Source organism: Thunnus thynnus, chromosome 13, assembly GCF_963924715.1.
Source record: "Thunnus thynnus chromosome 13, fThuThy2.1, whole genome shotgun sequence".
NCBI lineage: Eukaryota > Metazoa > Chordata > Actinopteri > Scombriformes > Scombridae > Thunnus > Thunnus thynnus.
In genome coordinates, this window is record NC_089529.1 from 15,972,219 (window position 1) to 15,993,516 (window position 21,298).

The 21,298-nt window shown below is 39.9% G+C and overlaps 4 protein-coding genes across 7 annotated transcripts in view; all 4 read left to right on the forward strand.

Annotated features, from left to right (window-relative positions):
- The window catches only part of LOC137195703 (olfactory receptor 1-like), a 31,099-nt gene that overhangs the window by 5,045 nt on the left and 4,756 nt on the right, over window positions 1-21,298 (forward strand). The window lies entirely within an intron of this gene.
- Window positions 3,876-5,460, forward strand: LOC137195706 (olfactory receptor 1E16-like). Its single transcript, XM_067608287.1, has one exon. It carries the CDS (start codon window positions 4,492-4,494, stop codon window positions 5,455-5,457), a length of 966 nt encoding a protein of 321 aa, XP_067464388.1. The 5' UTR covers window positions 3,876-4,491; the 3' UTR covers window positions 5,458-5,460.
- Window positions 8,872-12,678, forward strand: LOC137195704 (olfactory receptor 1-like). Its single transcript, XM_067608285.1, has one exon. The coding sequence runs from the start codon at window positions 8,872-8,874 to the stop codon at window positions 9,937-9,939; it is 1,068 nt and encodes a 355-aa protein (XP_067464386.1). The 3' UTR covers window positions 9,940-12,678.
- Window positions 12,952-15,255, forward strand: LOC137195705 (olfactory receptor 1-like). Its single transcript, XM_067608286.1, has one exon. It carries the CDS (start codon window positions 14,243-14,245, stop codon window positions 15,248-15,250), a length of 1,008 nt encoding a protein of 335 aa, XP_067464387.1. The 5' UTR covers window positions 12,952-14,242; the 3' UTR covers window positions 15,251-15,255.

Genomic DNA, 21,298 nt, shown 5'->3' on the forward strand with positions numbered 1-21,298 from the left:
GACATCTTGTAGAAGAAACAATCAATTGATTTCTTGCAAAAAATAACACATTTATAATGAGAATAATTATTAGTTGCAGCCCTACTGGACATAGCAGGAACACCAGGTTGCAGTGGTTCTCTTTGAGATTATATACATAATATAAAACATAAAAAGGTCATCATAATGTTAAGTCAAATGGAAAGGTGGTTGATTCTCTCAAGAGGCCAATTTGTGAGCTTTTTTTTGCGGAATGTAGGATAGCATTGATCCTTGCAGGCCTGAGTCAGTGGATGCATGATCTATCATTTTGTCCTCTTTGTTATTTATTTTCAGAGGAAATCTCTCTTTGGGAGAATCTAAACACCTGTAATATACCCAGAGAGCTAATTTCATTAATTTGGTGACACTACCTTAATGACAGATCCCTGCAGATAATACTGCATTAGTGTGAGTTTAGAGGTCTCATGTCCCTGCAGAATAAATAGTCTCTAGAGTAGGCGCTGATATTTTTTAAGCAGAGCTCACAGAGACAAATGAAATTAATATGAATTGTGAATGTATGTATCACAGGAATTTGGAACGCGCTCTCTCCAAGGCAGAAGTTAAGCTGCGGTCACACCACAAAGTGACATTCACTTGTCCATGTGAAAAAGGTGTGAAAAAAGTGAACTGCTGTAGCTGGAGAGCTAACTGCTAGGCAGTCACAGTACCTTGCTCTCTCTCTTGTCGTGTTAATTTCTCCCTAGCATTCTGTTTACCGGTGCATATGACTTTGTTTAATAAAAGGTTATTGAAGAGGGACAATAAAGCTGTCTGCATTAATGGGCTCCAAGGTCAGCACTGTCAAGACAGTTTGCTTTTAGTCAATGGTGCAAATTCATGGGTCAAAGTTTACCAAAATTCTACTCAACACGACAAGCCCACAAGGACTTTTTTCCCCTCCACCAGCAAATCAAGCTTCTTTATTTTTAGGTGTGTGTGTGTGTGTTGGACCAGGCTGATCAGACTTTTACGCTTTTACTTTTCTTGTCTGAAGTCTTTGTCATGTACAGTAAAAAGCTGATTAGAAACCCAGTTAACCGTATACATGGCAAAGGAAGCTGCTTTCATCAGGACAAATCTAGCTGGGGAGACCAGGTTTCTCTAATCCCCTACCCCAATTATAGTAACCAAGTTTGCTGTTCATGACATTTGAGAAATCTGCTTAAATGTATGCAGAATACAGAGAGTACCTGGTTACTTAAGTGCATGTAAAAACATTGAATGTGAGCTTTCTGCTAAAATGTCTTGCTTGCTAGTTTCATATTGAAATAATCAAAGTCATGGAAAGTTTTTGACTTTATGAGGTGATGTAATTCTTTCTGTCTTCTAACATAACCCCCTCTTTCTACCGACTGTCCCTTGTAGTTTGGGACAAGGTGTTTACCTAACTGTTCAGGATGTGTCATCATCCTGCAAGAGCAGTGTCAACAAACAACTCATTAACACCCTCATTAGTTGTTCCAGCTTTCAACTAGGGAGTAAAGAATAGTTCAGATGTGAACTTGTTACTCATTAGAACTGAAAGAAGAAAATAACCTGAATTTCAGTATGAAACTGCAATAAGAGTTTTACTACTTCTGATTTTATGGACATGCAGTATTTTATGTATAAAATGTATGATTAGATGCATGAACAATCTATGATTATAAATTAAAGGTTGAAGTGTTAAATCTTCTAGGCTTAGCTCCCAGTGTACCATGATGGTCCAGTAAAACATCCTCCAGACACCACAAAATTACCCATCAATCTCGTGATACATCATAATCTCATACATAAACAAGATACTTGAACAATGTCACTTGGGGACTTTTCCAAGTAACCATGACCTACATTGGACTGCACATTGCCACTTTGTGTGCTGGAGGTAATAGTCTGACAAAACCAACAGAAACTCATCATATGGAAAGAGAAGAGATGCAGTCCTAAGGCCACCATGCTGGACACCCTCATTTCCTCAGTTGTGCCTTGAGTTTACGTCCATGAAAATCACATACATAATCAGTGACAAAGGACAGTCTAGGTGGAGTCCAACACACATGCCCAGTGAAAATGCACTTGACCGCTGCCAACAACTCTTTTTTCAAACACATAGTCCTGATGGTTCAGAGCACCTGCATCTGCAATAGGATGTGGTCATTATAGATCTAACTGACAGGGCTGTATGTTGTGATTTTAGTGGGCTGGTTGGCACAGCTATTGCTTCTTCTCTGTTACAGCCTTATTCCACTTTGGTATAGAGTCTTGAGCAGAGATGTTCAAGGTAACCTGGAGTTCTCAAAAAGGTACTCTCTTTCACTGCCGTTTAAGTTAGTGCATGATAACTTTCAATATACAGTAAATGGTAAACTCTTTGCCTAAGCAGAGTTGGCTGGAAGTTTAGTAAAGTAACAGTGTTTGTTGGTTGGCCGGCTGGTGTACCAATGCTGGATTTCTGTCCTCTATTATGCTTACATCGGTCAGAGTGCATATTATTCACAAAAAACTTCAACTTTGTCTTCGAAAAGCTAATTATTAAGTAAATGAACCCAAAATGCTCCTAAATGCTTGCTTGTTATCTAAAGGTGAGCTCTAGATGACTCTAGATAAGCATGCACAAAGCTGCAGTGTGCACTTGCGACACAGTTTTGCCCTTTCTGCTCTGCCACTGTTACTTTATGCATAATAACAACAATAATAACAATAACAACAATAATAATAATAGAGATATGGCTAGTAATAATAATAGCAATAATAGCTGGAGAAGGTGTCAAGGCAGACATCCACAGGATGCCTCAATCCCTCGGATCCCTGGGAGTTTCCTGTGAGACGAGAAAGCACAAAAACTCTGAGGAAGAAGCTGAGTTAGTAACATGCATTAATGGTATATGAATACACACTGATGAAGAGGAGGAGGAGAAGAGAGGAGCTCAGTGCATCACGGGAAGTCCTCCGGCAGTCTAGGCCTATAGCAGCATAACTGGCTAGCCCTAACTACTTTATCAAAAAGGAAAGTTTTAAGCCTACTCTTAAACGTAGAGAGGGTGTCTGCCCCCCGGACTTAATCTGGAAGATGGTTCCACAGGAGAGGGGTCTGATAGCTGAAGGCTCGGCCTCCCATTCTACTTTTGGAGACTGTAGGGATGTAATAATAGGGTAATAGGGTACTATGAGCTCTTTAAGATATGATGGTGCCTGACCTTTAATGGCTTTGTAGGTGAGGAGAAGGATTTTAAATTCTATTCTGGATTTTACAGAAAGCCAGTGCAGAGAAGCTAAAATGGGAGAAATATCATCTATTTTTCTAGTTTTTGTCAGTACATGTGCAGCTGCATTCTGGACCAGCTGGAGAGTCTTTAGAGACTTGTTAGGGCAGCCTGATAATAAGGAATTGCAATAATCCAGCCTAGAAGTAACAAATGTGTGGACTAGTTTCTCTGCATCTGTTTGAGACAGGATGGGCCTCCCTAGTTGATGGGCCTGCCTTTTTGCAATATTATGTAAGTGAAAAAAGGCAGTCCTTGAAATTTGTTTTATGTGGGAGTTAAAGGACATATCCTGATCAAAGATAACTCCCAGATTCTTTACGGTGGTGCTGGCAGCCAGCACAGTGCCCTCTAGAGTATAATGTGTTTCTAGGTGTTTAGGGCAAAGCACAATAACTTCTGTTTTGTCTGAGTTTAGTTGAGGAAAATTGCAGGTCATCCAGGTCTTTATGTCCTTAAGGCATGCTTGGAGTTTCATTAACTGATTGGTTTCGTCTGGCTTCATTGATAAATATAATTGGCTATCATCTGCATTGCAATGAACATTTATGGAGTGTGTCCGAATAATATTACCTAAAGGAAGCATATATGAGGTGAATAGTATTGGTCCAAGCACAGAACCTTGTGGAACTCCATGTCTAACTTTTGCATGCATGGAGGATTCATCGTTAACATGTACAAACTGAAGTCAATCTGATAAATAGGATTTAAACTAGCTTAATTCAGTTCCTTTAATGCCAATTAAATGTTCCAGTCTCTGTAAAAGGATGTGCTGGTCAATGGTGTCAAAATTATCAGAGTATCAAGTATTGCTTGTGTAGCCAAAGCCGGATAAAGCTTATTCCTCTGTGCTATAGACCCCCATTGTTGTCATGTTTTTGCCAACATGTCATGTCATGTTGTCAAATGCAATAAAAACTATACAAACATAGATGCTCCATAGACTTCCACTAGAAAGCTTTCTCAGAATCCTGTGAGTAGATTGCATAAATGAAATAAATTCATTGGATCGAAAATGTTTTTTTTATCTGATGCTTACACACAGTAGACTCAAGGGATCAGATCCTGACATTACTTGACATGCACACAAAGGACTGCTATAAAGTTAAAGCCTCTCATCATCAGACAGAGAGAGTGAAGAGCTCACCTCCGTGCTGATGTGCTGTACTGTTCTCTACATTAAGTATTGTGCTTTGGACAGCATAAGCTCAACAAAAAAAAATAAATGGAGTTTTTCAACTCAGCTCTTGGGAAAAACATCACTTTTGTGCGACCTGCATATTTCATAATAAGTGGATTTACCGGCATACCTAATATAAAATATTATTATATCTTTCTCTTTTTTGTTTATATCATTGCAGTGCTGGGAAACACAATTGTGATGGCTGTAATAATCTTGGATCATAATCTGAGAACTCCAAAATATGCTGCAGTTTTTAACCTGGCGTTTGTGGACTTGTTTGGTAGCTCGGCTTTGGTGCCGAAGGTTCTTGACATCTTTCTGTTTAACCACCACTACGTTCCTTACTACAGCTGCTTGGTAATGCTTTTTTTCTGCTACACCTGCCTTTCAATGCAGTCTCTTAATCTGGTTATACTTTGCTATGACAGACTGGTGGCTATCACTTACCCACTACACTACCAAACAAAGATAACCAAGAGGTTCATGTTAAATTTAATTGCCTCTGTTTGGGTCTTTGTCATTATTGCTGTACTTATTGCAGTTGGCCTTCTTACAAGACTTTCCTATTGTAGGTCTGTGGTTGTTAACAGCTATTTCTGTGACCATGGCCAGATATACAAACTTGCCTGCAATGATGTAACTCCAAACGCTGCCATTGCCGGTTTGTTTCCATTTCTTCTTCTTTGGCTTCCACTGACATTTATCTTGTTAAGTTATTCATTTATTGGCCATGCACTGTCTAAAGTAGCCACAAACAATGAAAGAGTGAAAGCCTTTAAAACCTGCACAGCTCATCTTTCATTAGTGGCAATCTATTTTCTGCCAATACTAATCACATTTACTATGAGTTCAAAAATTAGTACAAATGCCAGGATCATAAACCTGTCATTGTCCTCTGTCTTTCCTCCCATGTTGAATCCAGTCGTTTATGTTCTGCAAACACAACAAATCAAAGAATCTGTAAAAAAAATATTGATAATCAGAAGGCAATCCAAAATTACTGTGTAGAAAGTAATCATACTATGACCATTTGTGTATATTTTTGGTCTTGTGTTTAGGACATTATGTACGTTAAAGTAAAATACTAAAGACTATTGTAAATACAAGATACTCCACAAACAAACATCCCACAAATGTGTTCAGAAAGAATTCATTATGTCTCTGCATATGTTGTCTTAATGAAGTTCACTGTATATCTGAAAATTGCTTTTCTTTTCATAATCATCGTTTAGTACAAAATCTGAAACATACAAAGAAGCTGATGTTTGTATTTCCTAAATTAATGATTAGACAGGAAGGATTTATTGTGATGAAATGTTTAATGTTTTTCTGTACCATGGTTGAGTGTACTCACTACATCTTAAAATAATTTTGAATGAATTTAATGTCTTATAGTTGCATTTTGGAAAGAACAGAAAGAGAGCCTCCTTGTTTTCTTGTGTGCTTCTCTTGTCTGTATTAATATACTGTTTTTGCAAACTCAACACTGCTTCACATCAAATCCCTCCTGTCATTCAGAGACATACTGACATTTCTTCGCTGGAAGAATTTAACTGTGAAGTTACTAGAACTGTGAGTTGATCTGCTCTGTTTTTATCCCCATGTTTGATTTTTTTTTAGATTTTGTAAGATAAAAAAAGCTAAATTGCCGAAATGTTTTGATGTGTTTATTAGGTTTAGTGGTTGATGAGTGAGGTTGATATCTACATTGTTGGGGTCAGATTTAGGGTACTTAGGAGGTGCCAGGCTGTTGTGGCTGTGTATGGTTCATTCCACATGCTACGGAGGCTCCTCTTTGTTAAATGAATAAATTGTTAAATTGCCAATATGTCTTGTTTCTTCAAACTTCAATCATCTAATCCACCAAACACCAAACAAGAGTCAATGGCAGAATAAGCTGTTTGGCATTAGCAGAGAAGATTTGGCATGTTTTTCATGGGCACAACCCACATACTCAGCTCTGCTGCTCATCCCTCAAATGCATGTTCCTTACAAATGTGGCACCATTTAAAAGGGAAATAAACAGGCTTTCCAACGGTATAAGATTTATTGCCAAGAAGCATTGTTACAACAAAGAAATAATCTACCAAACAAAAATGTCCTTACTTTTCCTTATCTTAAGTTTAGATGCACCTCCACCACTTCTTGCCATCCTACAATGATACAGAGCATGATAATTTGGGATGCCATAGAGAGATATTGACTCATCAGTCAACCAAGTTTCTGAAAATGCTATGAATGAGAATTCATAATTTAATGAAGACAAAAAGTGACAAAGTAGATCACGATTTTTGGTAAGACTACAAATGTTTAAATGAAAAGTTGAGAACTGCTTAGATTGGAGCTTTGGCATATCAAGTAGTAGACTATTAAAACTATTAATACTGAGATAATCACAGGATAAAGACGCAGAAGTTAAAGAGCTAAACATTTTTGAATCAGCACCAAAAGGCTCCGTAAATTTAGTGTCACCATATTGGCTTGAATCAAAAGGATTGAAAAACATATGATTTGAAGCAGTCGTCCTATAATCACAATTTATATCAACAACTAAGCCATCATCGCCAATGTCATGATAAGGAAATATGGAGACACACTTAGAGCAAGTCCAAGAGCTCCATTCATTCATTTCATATTCACTGATAGGTGTGCATCTCAGGTGGTAACACTTTTTACAGCAAGTACAATAAACAGTTGAATTTGAGACGATGTTGTGACAGTGATAAGAAAAGAGAGCTGTAGGCCATATGGGCATGGAAATGTTCATTGGTAGACCAGTATACTGAGATGCATATTGGAATTACTAGGTGACACTGTATGTGTGAATATGTGTGTATGTGATTGTGTGTGTATCGTGTCTAATGTTCAGAAGTCAGAGGCATAGCATTGTTCTGCCTAGGCCTCAGTGCAGGTTTCTGGGATGATGGGTGCACAATGACTTTGTCATACTGTAGGTAGGCAGTCTCATCCTTCTTCCTGGCAGCCCTCATGGCGTGAAGAAGTTCCTCATTTATGAAAATGTCCGTGGCTTTCAGGGCTTTGGCTTTGCTGAGGACCTCCAGTTTGTCCTTATAATGCAGAAACTTGACAACAATGGGCCTTGGCCTGGTGGAGGATGGAAAAAGCTTTCTAGTCCTGTGAGTCTGCTCCAACTCAATTTTGCGGTGGTCTATCTGTAGCTTCTCTGACAGCAGCTTCTTCACTTTGTCCTCAGAATCAGACCGTTTTTCACTGACTGATTAATTAATGCCATCAGTGATAATATTGTTTCATCTAGACTGACCTTCTATATAATCAGTTTTAACATTGAGTGAGATAAGACTTTTGCAGACTGTTTCCACATCATTGGTCTCTTTGTAGGTATCACCCTACGTCTTGCAATAGTTTTTAAAGTCATGAAATTCCCTTTAAGTGAATTCCAGACTAACCCTGAGGTCATGGACTTCCCAGCAGCTCCCCAGCTCTTTTGTTGTCTTTTTTGTTCAACACAGGATTTGAATTTTTTCTCCTGTTGTTCAAGAAGAGTTTTATAGAAGTCCTTTGCTGCTCAAGTAATTCATGCACCTGAGCCATGAAGATAGTCTCCTCTGGACTGTTGTTGGAACTTCTTTTAGGTGGCATGGCATTATGAAGATCAGGTCCAGTGAACCACTAAGCCAAGCTGGATTTTTGACCCAGATTGATGATAAAGTTGGTGAAACCTCTGTTTGGCTCAATTTGTATGAGTAAAATTTTAAAAGATAACGTTCATTCACTCATAACTATTAAGATACAAAATTGATTGATTCTGGACTTTGTGAATTGAACAGGGGATCAGTGCCGATATCTAGCCTTAATTACAGCCATGGTACGAGTGCACCAGACTTTCAGCCTCAGTGAGTTCAGATCACCTGTGGACAGTAGAACATGTGTAGCTTTATCATCTCGCCAGTGTGTTTCATTTGTTTAAAAATTAAAATTTAAAAAGGTAACGCTCATTCATTCATAACTATTAAGATCCCCTTCTCTTCTGTTTCTTAAAAGTGATATTTTGGTCCTTCTAAATACTAGTTTCTTAAAGCTCTGAAACATACTGGATTATTGTCCTCTGCGTATGACCGAACACACTTTCACAAAGCCATATTTTTTATGTATTAATTGTATTATTCCTTTACTATCATTGTCTCACCACTTTACTGATTCTTGTCAAAACATGATCAATTAAAGTCCTGTTGACAATAGATAACAGAGTCAATTGCATCAGCAAAACAATGACATAACTATGAAACTCTGAAGTGCATGGATATCCAATTCATGTCCATGTGACAAAGCCGCCAAAGTATAAATAACAAGTCTCTCACAGTACAACTCACTTTAGTGCACCATACTCTTCATATCGTCTGAGGTGAGTTCAAGTACAGCAGTATTTATCAAACAAGTAAAATGTGTCATCCTTTATTATTGTATTTTTTCTTTTTACATCTAAGGAAACAGATATCCATAATGAGCCCTGAGGAGAAAGCTGCCACCACATTTAATGCCACATTTGTTCGCCCTGCAAAATTCTATATCAGTGGATTTTCTAACATCCCTCATGTTAAGTATTACTATGTCTTCCTGTGTTTTGTTTATGTCATGACTGTTCTTGGTAATGTTCTTCTCCTCTCAGTTATCTACCTGGTCGAGACTCTTCATACTCCTAAATACATGATTGTGTCCAACCTGGCTGTGACAGATTTGTGTGGCAGCACTGCTCTTATTCCAAAACTTTTGGACACATTTTTGTTTGATAACAGGTACATTGTCTATGAGGCTTGCTTGAGTTATATGTTCTTTGTTTTATTCTTTGGAAGTGTACAATCATGGACACTTGTCACTATGGCATATGACAGATTTATAGCAATTTGCTTTCCTTTCAGGTATCATAGTATTGTGACTAAACCAGCTATTACTGCAATGCTGCTGTTTGTGTGGGTTTCTTTATTGAGTCTTGTAGCATTTACTGTTGGGCTTATTGATCGCCTGTCTTTCTGTAGATCTTTGGTGATAAAGAGCTTTTACTGTGATCATGGACCAGTATATCGTCTGGCCTGTAATGACAATTCTTTAAATAACATAATGGCATATGTTGCTTTCATTATAGTCCTCTGTATACCTCTTATACTAATAGGAGTCACATATGTTTGCATTGCCATAGCACTGAGCAGGATTGCATCAGGAGAGGAGCGACTCAAAGCTTTGAAAACTTGTACGTCTCACCTGATCCTTGTAGCTATTTTCTTCCTACCAATAGTGGGCACCAACATAGCTGCAGTGGCCTCCAACATCCATCCTAACGCCAGGATCATAAACTCCTCGTTGACGCACACCATACCAGCTTTGCTCAATCCCATTGTGTACTCTTTAAAGACAGAAGAGGTGCTGAACTCTATAAAGAAGGTTTTCAAGAGAAATAGGCTTAGCAACACAACCTCATCCAGAAAGGTGAACTCTTTATCAGTGCTGTACTGACACAGTAGGTGGCAATAGAATATTTGTGATTTGTAACTCTTTACTCATAAGATGTCAGTAATAAGTACTACAATTTTACTATTAAAATGGCTATTATCTGGTATCCTGTCATTGAATGTATTTTCCTGTTCCTGTATCCATATGACTATATGATCTCCCTTGCAAAATTAAATCATGGATTTCAATTGTAATGGTTTCTGCTGATGTGTTCCCCTGCTGATTTGGATAAGGCATCGGCAGATGGCTGTCCTCTACCTCAGACCTACGTATCGAACGGGTTCCCAAAATCTACACGTTTGGCTTCTATAATCACCAGCTGTTGTTGAATCACTCTAATTTGGGCCTATTTAGTCAGGAATGCCTGCCAGCTGGATTACAACGAAAATGTGTGGGTACAAATAGGTGTTGGAGGTTTGAAAGTACTCCAAGATGACTGTTTAAAAGGCTATCTCTGGAGGAGGCCCACTCTGTTGGTTGAGGGCACTTCCCCCGGTTCTATAGGGCGGCTTCAATGCCCTGACCCTAACATTTTTTCCAATTCAATATATATAGTAAACCTTTCAATCATACGCTCATTGTAGATACTACACTGAAATTATACCTCTATCACAGGGTACATCCGGTCAATCTCAATCAACAGATCTAAACCTGTCCAAAACTGTTAATTAATAAACATTGCATGTTTATTAATTAATATGTTTGATCATTATCAAAGACCTTAATGACGCCAGTAAAACATCCCACCTACAAAGTGCTGTACAAAAGTAAGACAAAATTCTTTCTATTCAATTGTCATATATGTAATGCCTTTACCGAAATGGCCTGTGTTGAACAAGAACAAAAATATTAGAAATATGCATACTATTATAACTATTTAGTTACTTACTTATTTATTAAATTTATGAAAGAATCAAAGCTGTAATTTGTAAAACATTCATTCAGAATTTAATTTATTAAACAACAAAAACTTTCAAATCATGGGTTCAGATTTACAAATTCTGAGTGTTCCATATAGAAAGACACGACATGACATAATATAACTTTTGGCCCCGCTTCACAGAGGAGCAAAAAGTGAAAAATGGACATAAATCGAAGCTAGAAAAATCCAGCGCTGTTGGGATTCTGAGAAAGCAGGCAATCTCAAACTTTTTCATGTCGAAGACCTCCAAAACAGATGCACAATAGACCACAGACCCATGTTTGATAGGATTCTGTCTGAAAAAATCTCCTCTAAGAAGATACATTATCTGGAAGTTAGTGTAATGTAAGTGAAATTAATCTATTCGTCCTTTTGCTGGGAACCTCCTGCAGCCCTCTCAAGCACCCCTGGTGGTCTGAAGATCCAAGCTTGGAAACCATTCTTTTAAACAACATGATAACCACTGCCTTACCACATTACCAAATGGATAAAATCAGGGATGTCACATGAATCAATACATAGATACTATAGACAAATAGATACCAAATCAATTCCAGAAGATAGAAAATGATACTAATACCATTGTTTGTAGTTATCATTAGTAGCAATACCTCACTCTATAACTCAGTGTTATTATTCTAACATAGCCAGAGCATAAACTGTAAAAAAATATGGATGTAGTCACCATGACTTCACACATTGGTTTGCAAACTGCCATTTTGAAGCCTCGAGTGTAGCGATTTGACCATCGCCATCTTGGATTTGGCCGTCGCCATGTTTGATTTTTGGAGCTAGAAGTGACCATATTTGGACAACAAGGTGGTGCTAACAATAGCGCTAGCTGCTAGCTTGGTTAGCACGGTGCATTTACAATCTATGGTTAACAGTGATAAGGCTAATGCTAATTTTCCCTAGCAAAAAACAGGCCTAAAATCGTTAAAACAAAATGTTCTCACCAGAAAAACTGATCATCCAACTCATTGGTGGGTCTTTTATTAAAACCAAATGTCACCAACGCTGGACAAGACATTTTTTAGGCGACCAAAAGTTTTTACAATTAACTTAAGTGAACTGAAAACACTGTGAAATAGCAGCAGCTACGCCTATACACAATGGTTATGTTACGTAAGCAACATTGTCACCGTGGTAGCGACTTGTCAATCACAACGTAGCCATGCCCTAAAGCATATGCTGCTTTATTGTCTATTTTACTCTAAATGGGACCATAATTTACAAAATGAACATCATGCTGTATTGAAGAAGACTTGAAATTAGCAACTGAGACCATAAACTCATTAGGAAACAGTTTACTGAGGTAATAAATCAAGAGAGAAGTAGGGTCATTTTCTCATAGACTTCCATATAATTCGACTTCTTTTTGCAGCCAGTGGAGTCATCCCCTGATGGCCATTAGATAGAATGCAGGTTTTTGGCACTTGTTTGGGTTTTGGTTGGGTGATTGTGGAGGCCAGATAATTTGATGCAGCACTCCAGCACTCTCCTTCTTGGTCACATTGCCCTTACATAGCCTGGAGGTGTGTTTTGGGTCATGTCCTGTTGAAAAACACGTTATGTTTCAACTAAGGGCAAACCAGATGGGATGGTGTGTTGCTGCAGAATGTTATAGTAGCCATGCTGGTCAAGTGTGCCTTGAATTATGAATAAATTGCCAACAATGTAATTCTAGGTAATTTTATACCCAGAGGTCAAACTTTTTTATAGACTTACATTCTGAAAAAGACGTCTGTAAATCAGTGGATACATTTTTTTGAGGGTCACAACCCCTGCAAAGTGACTCGTTTCACTATCAGAATTTAATCCATTCAGTCAAAATGAATTTTAATCCATTGAGATTGACCGGATGTACCCTGTGATAGAGGTATAATTTCAGTGTAGTATCTACAATGAGCGTATGATTGAAAGGTTTACTATATATATTGAATTGGAAAAAATGTTAGGGTCAGGGCATTGAAGCCGCCCTATAGAACCGGGGGAAGTGCCCTCAACCAACAGAGTGGGCCTCCTCCAGAGATAGCCTTTTAAACAGTCATGACTGAGTCGTTTTATGCCCATTCAAGTTAGGCAGAGGTCTAAGTTCGGCCGGTGGAAGTCTCTACTGAGTATGATCCATGGACACTTTGGGCCCATAGAGCGTGCGCAGTATGTTTTCATCTGGGTATTTCTTTACAGCAGGAAGTGGCTTTTTAGCTTCATGTGCCACTGAGTAACTTTCATAGGAATGAATGGGGCCTTGCCTCCGATGCAGTATCCAGTTGTCTTTATACTTCCATGCTGGGACCAGGTGCGTCGGGCTGTCTTATTGACTTATTTAATGCTGGTGACAAGAAGAGGACTGTACCAAATTTCATGGAAATCCAGCCAAAAGTTGTTGAAATATTAACTAAAATCCACAAATGTCAACTTACTGACTCACCAAAGTCAGTAGGATTCATTGTCCCAGAACCATGAATGTTTGTACAAAATTTTATCCATCCTGAAGATTTTCAGATATTTCACTGGATAATTGAAAAGTTTGATCTGATGATGGCACTGGATGATCACCAAAGTCAAACAACCTTACTAAATTTCTTGGCAATCGATCTAATAGTTGATAAGATCAGTTTGGTATAGAGTAATAGACTGTCTGACCAATGTTGCCATCCATAAAGCCATGCCGCTAAATGACTAGAAAACAATCCTCCATACTCCCCACTCTATATTTTAGTTTATGACCAAATAAAAACCTAATGACATTCCTAGCAGCCTCTGCTGTACTTTGTGTTAGTGCTAATTAGCAAATTTTAGCATGCTAACATGTTAAACTAAACTAAAACAGAAACATTATGCACTTTGAGCTGCATTTTGTTTATGTGAAAGGTGCCATATGAAGTTTATTATTATTATATTATTAGTATATCTACTTAGCATTAGCATGTCTTTTTGAGCATGTTAGCATGCTGATGTTAACATTTAACTTAAAGCACAGCTGTCCAATGCACAGTCTTATGGAGCTGCTAGCATGGCTGTAGACTTGTTTTAAAATACTGATTATGCTACTTTCTGCTGTTTGTTTGACTGATGATTCACTGGTGACAGCAATTCACAGAGGTGATTATATCATCAAAATAATGACAGAAACTTTGAAGTGGCCTGTATGAATATCCAATTCATTACCATGGGACACAGCCACCTGCACTCAGCCCACAATGAAAGCAGCAAAGTATAAATGACAGGTCTCTCATAGTACAGCTCACTTTAGTGCACTGCACACTTGATATCATCTGAGGTGAGTTTGGTTACAGCAATATTTATCAAATAAATTGTGTCATCCTTTATTATTATTATATATTTTTCTTTTTACATCCAAGGAAACAGATATCCATAATGAGCCCTGAAGAGAAAGCAGCCACCATATTTAATGCCACATTTGTTCGCCCTGCAAAATTCTATATCAGTGGATTTTCTAACATCCCTCATGTTGAGTATTACTATGTATTCCTGTGTTTTGTTTATGTCATGACTGTTCTTGGTAATGTTCTTCTCCTCTCAGTTATCTACCTGGTTGAGGCTCTTCATACTCCTAAATACATGATTGTGTCCAACCTGGCTGTGAAAGATTTGTGTGGCAGCACTGCTCTTATTCCAAAACTTTTGGACACATTTTTGTTTGATAAGAGGTACATTGTCTATGAGGCTTGCTTGAGTTATATGTTCTTTGTTTTATTCTTTTTATGTGTGCAATCTTGGACGCTTGTCACTATGGCATATGACAGATTTATAGCAATTTGCTTTCCTTTTAAGTACCATAGTATTGTGACTAAACCAGCTATTACCACAGTGCTGATGTTTGTATGGGGTTTTTTATTGAGTTTCGTAGCGTTTAGTGTAGGGCTTATTGATCGCCTGTCTTTCTGTAGATCTTTGGTGATAAAGAGCTTTTTCTGTGATCATGGACCAGTATATTATCTGGCCTGTAATGACACTTCTTTAAATAACATAATGGCATATGTTGCTTTCATTATAGTCCTCTGTATTCCTCTTATACTAATAGGAATCACATATGTTTGCATTGCCATAGCACTGAGCAGGATTGCATCAGGAGAGGAGCGACACAAAGCTTTAAAAACTTGTACTTCTCACCTGATCATTGTGGCTATTTTCTTCCTACCAATAGTAGGTATCAACATAGCTGCAGTGGCCTCCAACATCCATCCTAACGCCAGGATCATAAACTCCTCGTTGACGCACACCATACCAGCTTTGCTTAATCCTATTGTGTACTCTTTAAAGACAGAAGAGGTGCTGAACTCTGTAAAGAAGGTTTTCAAGAGAAATAGGCTTAGCAACACAAACTCATCCAGAAAGGTGAACTCTTTATCAGTGCTGTATTGACGCAGTAGGGTGCAATAGAATATTTGTGATTTGTAACTCTGTACTCATAACTTCTCACTAATAAGTACTACAGTTTTACTATTAAAATGGCTATTATGTGTTATCTTGTCATTGAATGTGTTTTTCTGGTGCATTATCCATATGACTGTATGATCTCCTTTGCAAAATTAAATCAGGGATTTTAACATGTTGTGAATGTACACCGCTGAACATGAAGTTATTTGGGAAAAAGAAACAATTCATCTACAGCATCACCAGCAACTGTTGTTTTACAAAAGCCGGGTCTCCAATAATGGCCGGGGGTGTGGTCGGCACAAACAAATAAAGGCCGGCCCCAAATACAGGCCGGGGAGGGAAAAAACAAGGATGGATTAAGGCCGCATTCAGACCAAATCAGGTGTTGCTGCGCACCGCTGCAGGGTTGTACGGTGGTGTGTGGGGGTGTGTGTGTCTTTATTTGTGCTCTAGAAAGTAACTGCTGTGCAACAACTAGATATTTTTTTATTGATCTGATTCACTGCTTTCTTACCAGCTCCATCTCTTCATTCACTCTCTAGCTCCCTCTCCCTCTTTTTCTCTTGTCTTTTTATAAAATGAGTTGGGAAACCGACAGCAAAGCCTAACTTTACTTTTAACGTTATCAAATGAAAAGAAAAATCTGCCCCCCTCCTCTTGGTGCCTATTATAATGTGACTGTGGTTTGTAGTAATCTAAATGTGCCACAAGATGGCTGTAGCTATATTTGAAGTACCATGTAGGATCTGTGCAAGTGTCAGTGACTAAATTTTCCATAACACCAATGCGACAACACTGTAGAGAGCGAACATGGCACCCACCAGACGGAAGTTTGACATTAAATTCAAAGAGTCTTGCAATATGCAGAGGAAAAAGAGAGATTTTGACACTGATCCGAGAAGAATCAGATTCTGGAAAAAACAGAAGCGTGAGCTGCTGTTGGCTGACAAGAGGAGAGCACGGCTAGCTGCAGGTGGGAGGAAGAAAGTTAGCTTGGAGCTAGAGAGACAGCTGATTGATATTTGATATTTGACTGTGCTGTTAACTGGCTATTAATGTTTATATCCAATGTAACGTTACCTCAGATTTGTTTGGTTTTTATGTGACACTGGCCATATTTCTCCTCCCGTATTTGGCGGGTCATACTTAACACAAGTTAAATTGAATTGTTTGAAATGAAGGCATTTTGTCCATGGGCTTTTAATTTTATTAATAGCATAATGCAGTAACAAAAATTTAACGGAGCAAATGGAAGCAGATCAGAAAACAGGGAGGCTTTGTACTAAAATATGAGTAAATATACTTATCAAACAGAGGGAATTAGGAATATGGGCCTCTCTCTTATATAAGCCTGCTTCCAATAAAGGCCTGGTATCCTCTAAAGTTGAGATAAATATAGGCCCCAGCCACTATTAGAGAAAATACATTAAATATAAATATAATGTTAAATGTTAAATATACAATATAATATAGCAGATTTGGACCCAAAATATGCCATTTTGCATACATCTGTTTTCAAATCTAGGAAATTGTACATTCATAATGTGTTAACAGGTTGGAGGTCATACTTTGAGAGTTTGTTAACATGATGATGGTGGTGATGTAGGGAGCTGTCTAGCATACAATACTAGACCTCTGTTATGAATTGTATGCAATATAAAAACTGACTGCTATTCAAGGCACATACTGCTGCTGGTACATCTCAACGCAGCTCTTAAACTCATTAAATAGTTGACTGTTGTTGACACCTCAGACTTAAATAGTCGAGGTTGGTTCTTGGGCCAAGATTGACATTGAAAACATCCTATCTGTCGATACTGCAACTAATTCAAGAGGTTTATTTGATTTTACGAGGACTGATATGGCACAATGAAAAGCATTAGTGACTGATTGTCAGACTCAGCTTGATTAATAGCCCTTACATAGCCTGGTGGTGTGTTTTGGGTCCCTGTCTTGTTGAAAAACAACTGATGGTTCAAATAAGCACAAACCAGATAGGATGGTGTGTTGCTGCAGAATGTTGAAGTACCCATGCGGGTTAAGTGTGCCTTGAATCCTGAATAAACTGCCAACAGTGTCACCAGAAAAGCACCCCCACACCATCATCATGCTTCACAGTTGGAACCACACATGCAGATACCATCCATTCACCTTCTCTGCATCTCACAAAGACGCAGTGATTGGAACCAAAAATCTCAAATTTGGACGTGTGATGAGATGTGTCTGCTACTTGAACTCTGGGAGGCATTGATTTGGGCTCTAAGGTGCTGTTAAGTGGCAATTTCTGAGGCTGATAACTTACTACTAACTCTTGGTCTTCATTTCCTGGGACAGTCCTTATGACAGCCAATTTCATCATAGCATTTGATGGTTTTAACGACTGCACTTGAAGAAACTGTGAAAGTTCTTGAAACTACCCAGATTGACTGACCTTCGGGTCTTAAAGTAATGATAGACTGTCATTATGCTTTAGTTAGTTGAGCAGTTCTTGCCTTTATATGCATTACTACAATAGTCGAATAAGGCTATTTTCTGTATACCAACACCACATCAGCACAACACAACTGATGGTCTCAAACGTCTGTCATCAAGGCAATCACTAGCTACTTTGAGGAATCCAAAATATGAAACATATTTTTGTTTAACAGTTTTTGTTTACTAAATGGTTCCATATATGTTATTTCATAGTTTTGATGTCTTTAATATTGTTCTACAATATAGAAATAGTACAAAATAAAAAAAAACCTTTGAATGAGTAGGTGTGTCCAAACTTTTGACTTGTATTATATATTAGCCATATTTTAGGAGTACAAATAGGGTCTTCATACTGCCTGTTATATGTGTTGTTCTTACTTACTTTAACTTCTTAAGACCCAGAGTGTGAGAGGTGTGGTCCATCTAGACAGACATACCCAAAATAAATCAAATATATTTACAATATACACATATATGACAGTGGACAGCTCGGAAAGATGGCAACCAGGGCAGGGCAGATTGGCAGCCCAAACCGTATCCTTTGAGATAAGGAAACCCACACTAAGCTATGGATCAACACATGGAACAAAACCCCAAGAGGGGAGGAGGGATGAGCACTCCAAACCGACGGACCAAAGGCTAATGACCAAAAGCAATGGACAACCGACTGAGTATGAAATGCACTTGTGGGAAGATCTGTAAGAACAGCTGAGGCCTGAAGATTCACCAGACCTGGATGAAGTGTTTGGAGGGAGAGGGAGTGTCACAACGCACAGGTATTGTACCTTGTAAGACACAGGAGGAGCCTTGCCTGGAAGCACCCCAGGAGCCCGGAGCCTCCAGGTGGTGCAACAAATCCCTCAGAACAGATCTTCGGAGAAGGTTAGAGTCCAATGGCCACAGGCCGATAATACAGCAATCTGGCAACAGTTCGACAAGGATGCCAACACGGTGCTAGAAGCAACAACAAAGGGAGATGTGGATTGGAGGCTGCAGATGATGACGACAATCATTGTCAGTCTAGCTGCAGAAAGGATTGGAGCAGTGGAGAATAGGCCAGGAAGAACACCCTTCACCATGAACTGAAGAGCAGCTAAGATCCACAACATTTTGAAGGAGCTAAAACGCCTCAAAAAGTAGTACAAGGAGGCCAGTGAGGAGCAATGTCCCCCCTTGGCTGCGCTGCGACCTACCTTGAGGAAGGACCTTGAGGGAGGACCCCTGCTGAGTGGATTGGCACCAAAGACGCCAGAAGCAAAGAGCCAGGAAGCCAGCATCCTTCATAGCCAACCCTAGCTGGGTTGTTGCAACATCCTGATAGAATAACTACCACCTGTCAATGAGTTTGACAGCAGGGAGCCACTCCTGAAAGAGGTCCAGGATGTTGTGAGGAGGCCAAGATCTAGCTCAGCCCCTGGCCCAAGTGGAGTTCCGTACAAGGTCTACAAGAACTGTCCCTTGTTACTGAAACAGCTGTGGAAAGTCCTGAATGTCATCTGGAGGAGAGGAAGAGTGGCACAGCAGTGGAGATTTGCTGAGGGAGTCTGGATCCCCAAGGAAGAGGATTCCGACACATTTGACCAGTTTAGGATCATCTCTTTGCTGAGTGTGGAAGGGAAGATTTTCTTTAGCATAGTAGTGAGGGGGCTGACTTCCTCTCCAACAGCGGCTACATAGACACCTCAGTGAAGAAGGGGGGTGTATCTGGAGTGCTGGGGTGTCTAGAGCCCACAGGAGTGGTGACCCAGCTCATCAGAGAAGCCTGGGAGAACAAGGGAGGCCTGACAGTTCTCTGGCTTGACCTGGCCTAGGGTTCCATCCTGCACAAGCTGGTCCAGATGACCATGGCCAAGCATCATGTGCCGGGCCAAGTGGCAGACCTTATTCTGGATTACTACAACCAGTTCAGGATGAGAGTCTCAGCAGGATCAGTCACATCAGAATGGCACAGGCCAGAGGTTGGAATCATCATGGGCTATACCATCACCTCTTTGCCTTGGCGATGAACATGATTGCGAAGTCCGCAGCACCAGAATTCCGGGGCCCTCGGACGAAATCAGGGATGCACCAACCACCACCACCAACCACTGAGTCAATGCCAGGTAGCAGATGGATCCCGCAAGGGCTGGAGAAACTGATTGGATTGGCAAGAATGCGGTTCAAGCCTGGAAATTCAAGGTCACTGGTGCTTAAGAAGGGCAAAGTCATGGACAGTTTCTGCTTCAGCATCCTAGGAACACCCATCCCAACTATCTCCAAAAAGCCAGTGAAGAGCCTTGGCAAGGTGTTCAACAGCAACCTGAAGGATACAGAAAGGCAGCTTGTCAACTTGTCAGCAGCTGGAGAACTGGTTGAGAGCAGTGGACTGATCAGGGCTTCCCGGCAAGTTCAAAGCTTGGATCTACCAACATGGTATCCTCCATCCATCTCTGGACTGCCACACTGCTCAGGCAGGGGTACGTTTGAGCACATCTTGAGCTGCTGCCCAAAGGCTCTTGGGCAGGGCCGGTACATCTGGTGTCACAACCAGGTTCTGAAACCCATTGCGGAGGCCATCAGCATGGGAATCAGCAGCTGCAGACGTGCACACCCCACCACCCAGAAGATCACCAAGGCTGGAGAGTAGCCACCAAGAACCACAGGAGCCACGAAGCCAGCAGAAATCATGGCAACTGTGCAGGATTGGCAGCTTTCTGTGGACTTGGCGATCCAGCTGAAGTTCTCACGGTATATAACTACAACAACCCTGAGGCCAGACATCCTCCTGGTTTCAGAGGCAACCAAGAACATCGTCTTGTTGGAGCTGACAGTGCCATGGGAGGACCGTCTGGACGAGGCCCATGAGAGGAAGAGGACCAAGTATGAAGAGCTGGTCATCGACTGCCGCAAGCAGGACTGGAAGGCAAGGTGTATGCCTATTGAGGATGGCTGCAGAGGTTTTGAGGGGCAGTCACTCTACAAAGTCTTGAGTGCACTGGGCATTACCAGAATGGAGAGCAGGAGAGCCATCAGCAACATCACAGAGGCAGAAGAAAGAGCCTCTAGATTGCTCTTGATTAGGAGGGGAGAACCATAGAGTTTGGTAAACCCACTTGAACACAAGCCAGGGCCTGATCAACCTTGGCTGGGTCGCCTGGGCGAGGGTGTCTGATAATTGAAAGACCCAAAACACCCAATGACCCCAGGGTATATCACTGATGATGTGTTCTGAAGCATCCAAGAGATGTATGCTATCAATGACATATTTGCACTTGTGAATTTACATCCTACTGTCTTATTGACTTATTTAATGCTGGTGACAGGAAGAGGACTGTACCAAATTTCATGGAAATCCAGCCAATAGTTGTTGAAATATTTAACTAAAATCCATAAATGTCAACTTACTGACTCACCAAAGTCAGTAGGATTCAGCGTCCGGGATCCATGAAGGTCTGTACAAAATTTAATCTATCCTGAAGATTTTCATCCATTCACACACATTCATACACTGAATGGGCACAGGGGCTACCATGCAAGGTCCCAACCTGCCCATCAGAGGAAATCTAATCATTCACACAC

Excerpts from the sequence above, each read along its gene's own strand:
- LOC137195706 (XM_067608287.1), top strand. The coding sequence starts at position 4,492 with ATGGAGTTTTTCAACTCAGCTCTTGGGAAAAACATCACTTTTGTGCGA.
- LOC137195704 (XM_067608285.1), top strand. The coding sequence starts at position 8,872 with ATGTGTCATCCTTTATTATTGTATTTTTTCTTTTTACATCTAAGGAAA.
- LOC137195705 (XM_067608286.1), top strand. The coding sequence starts at position 14,243 with ATGAGCCCTGAAGAGAAAGCAGCCACCATATTTAATGCCACATTTGTT.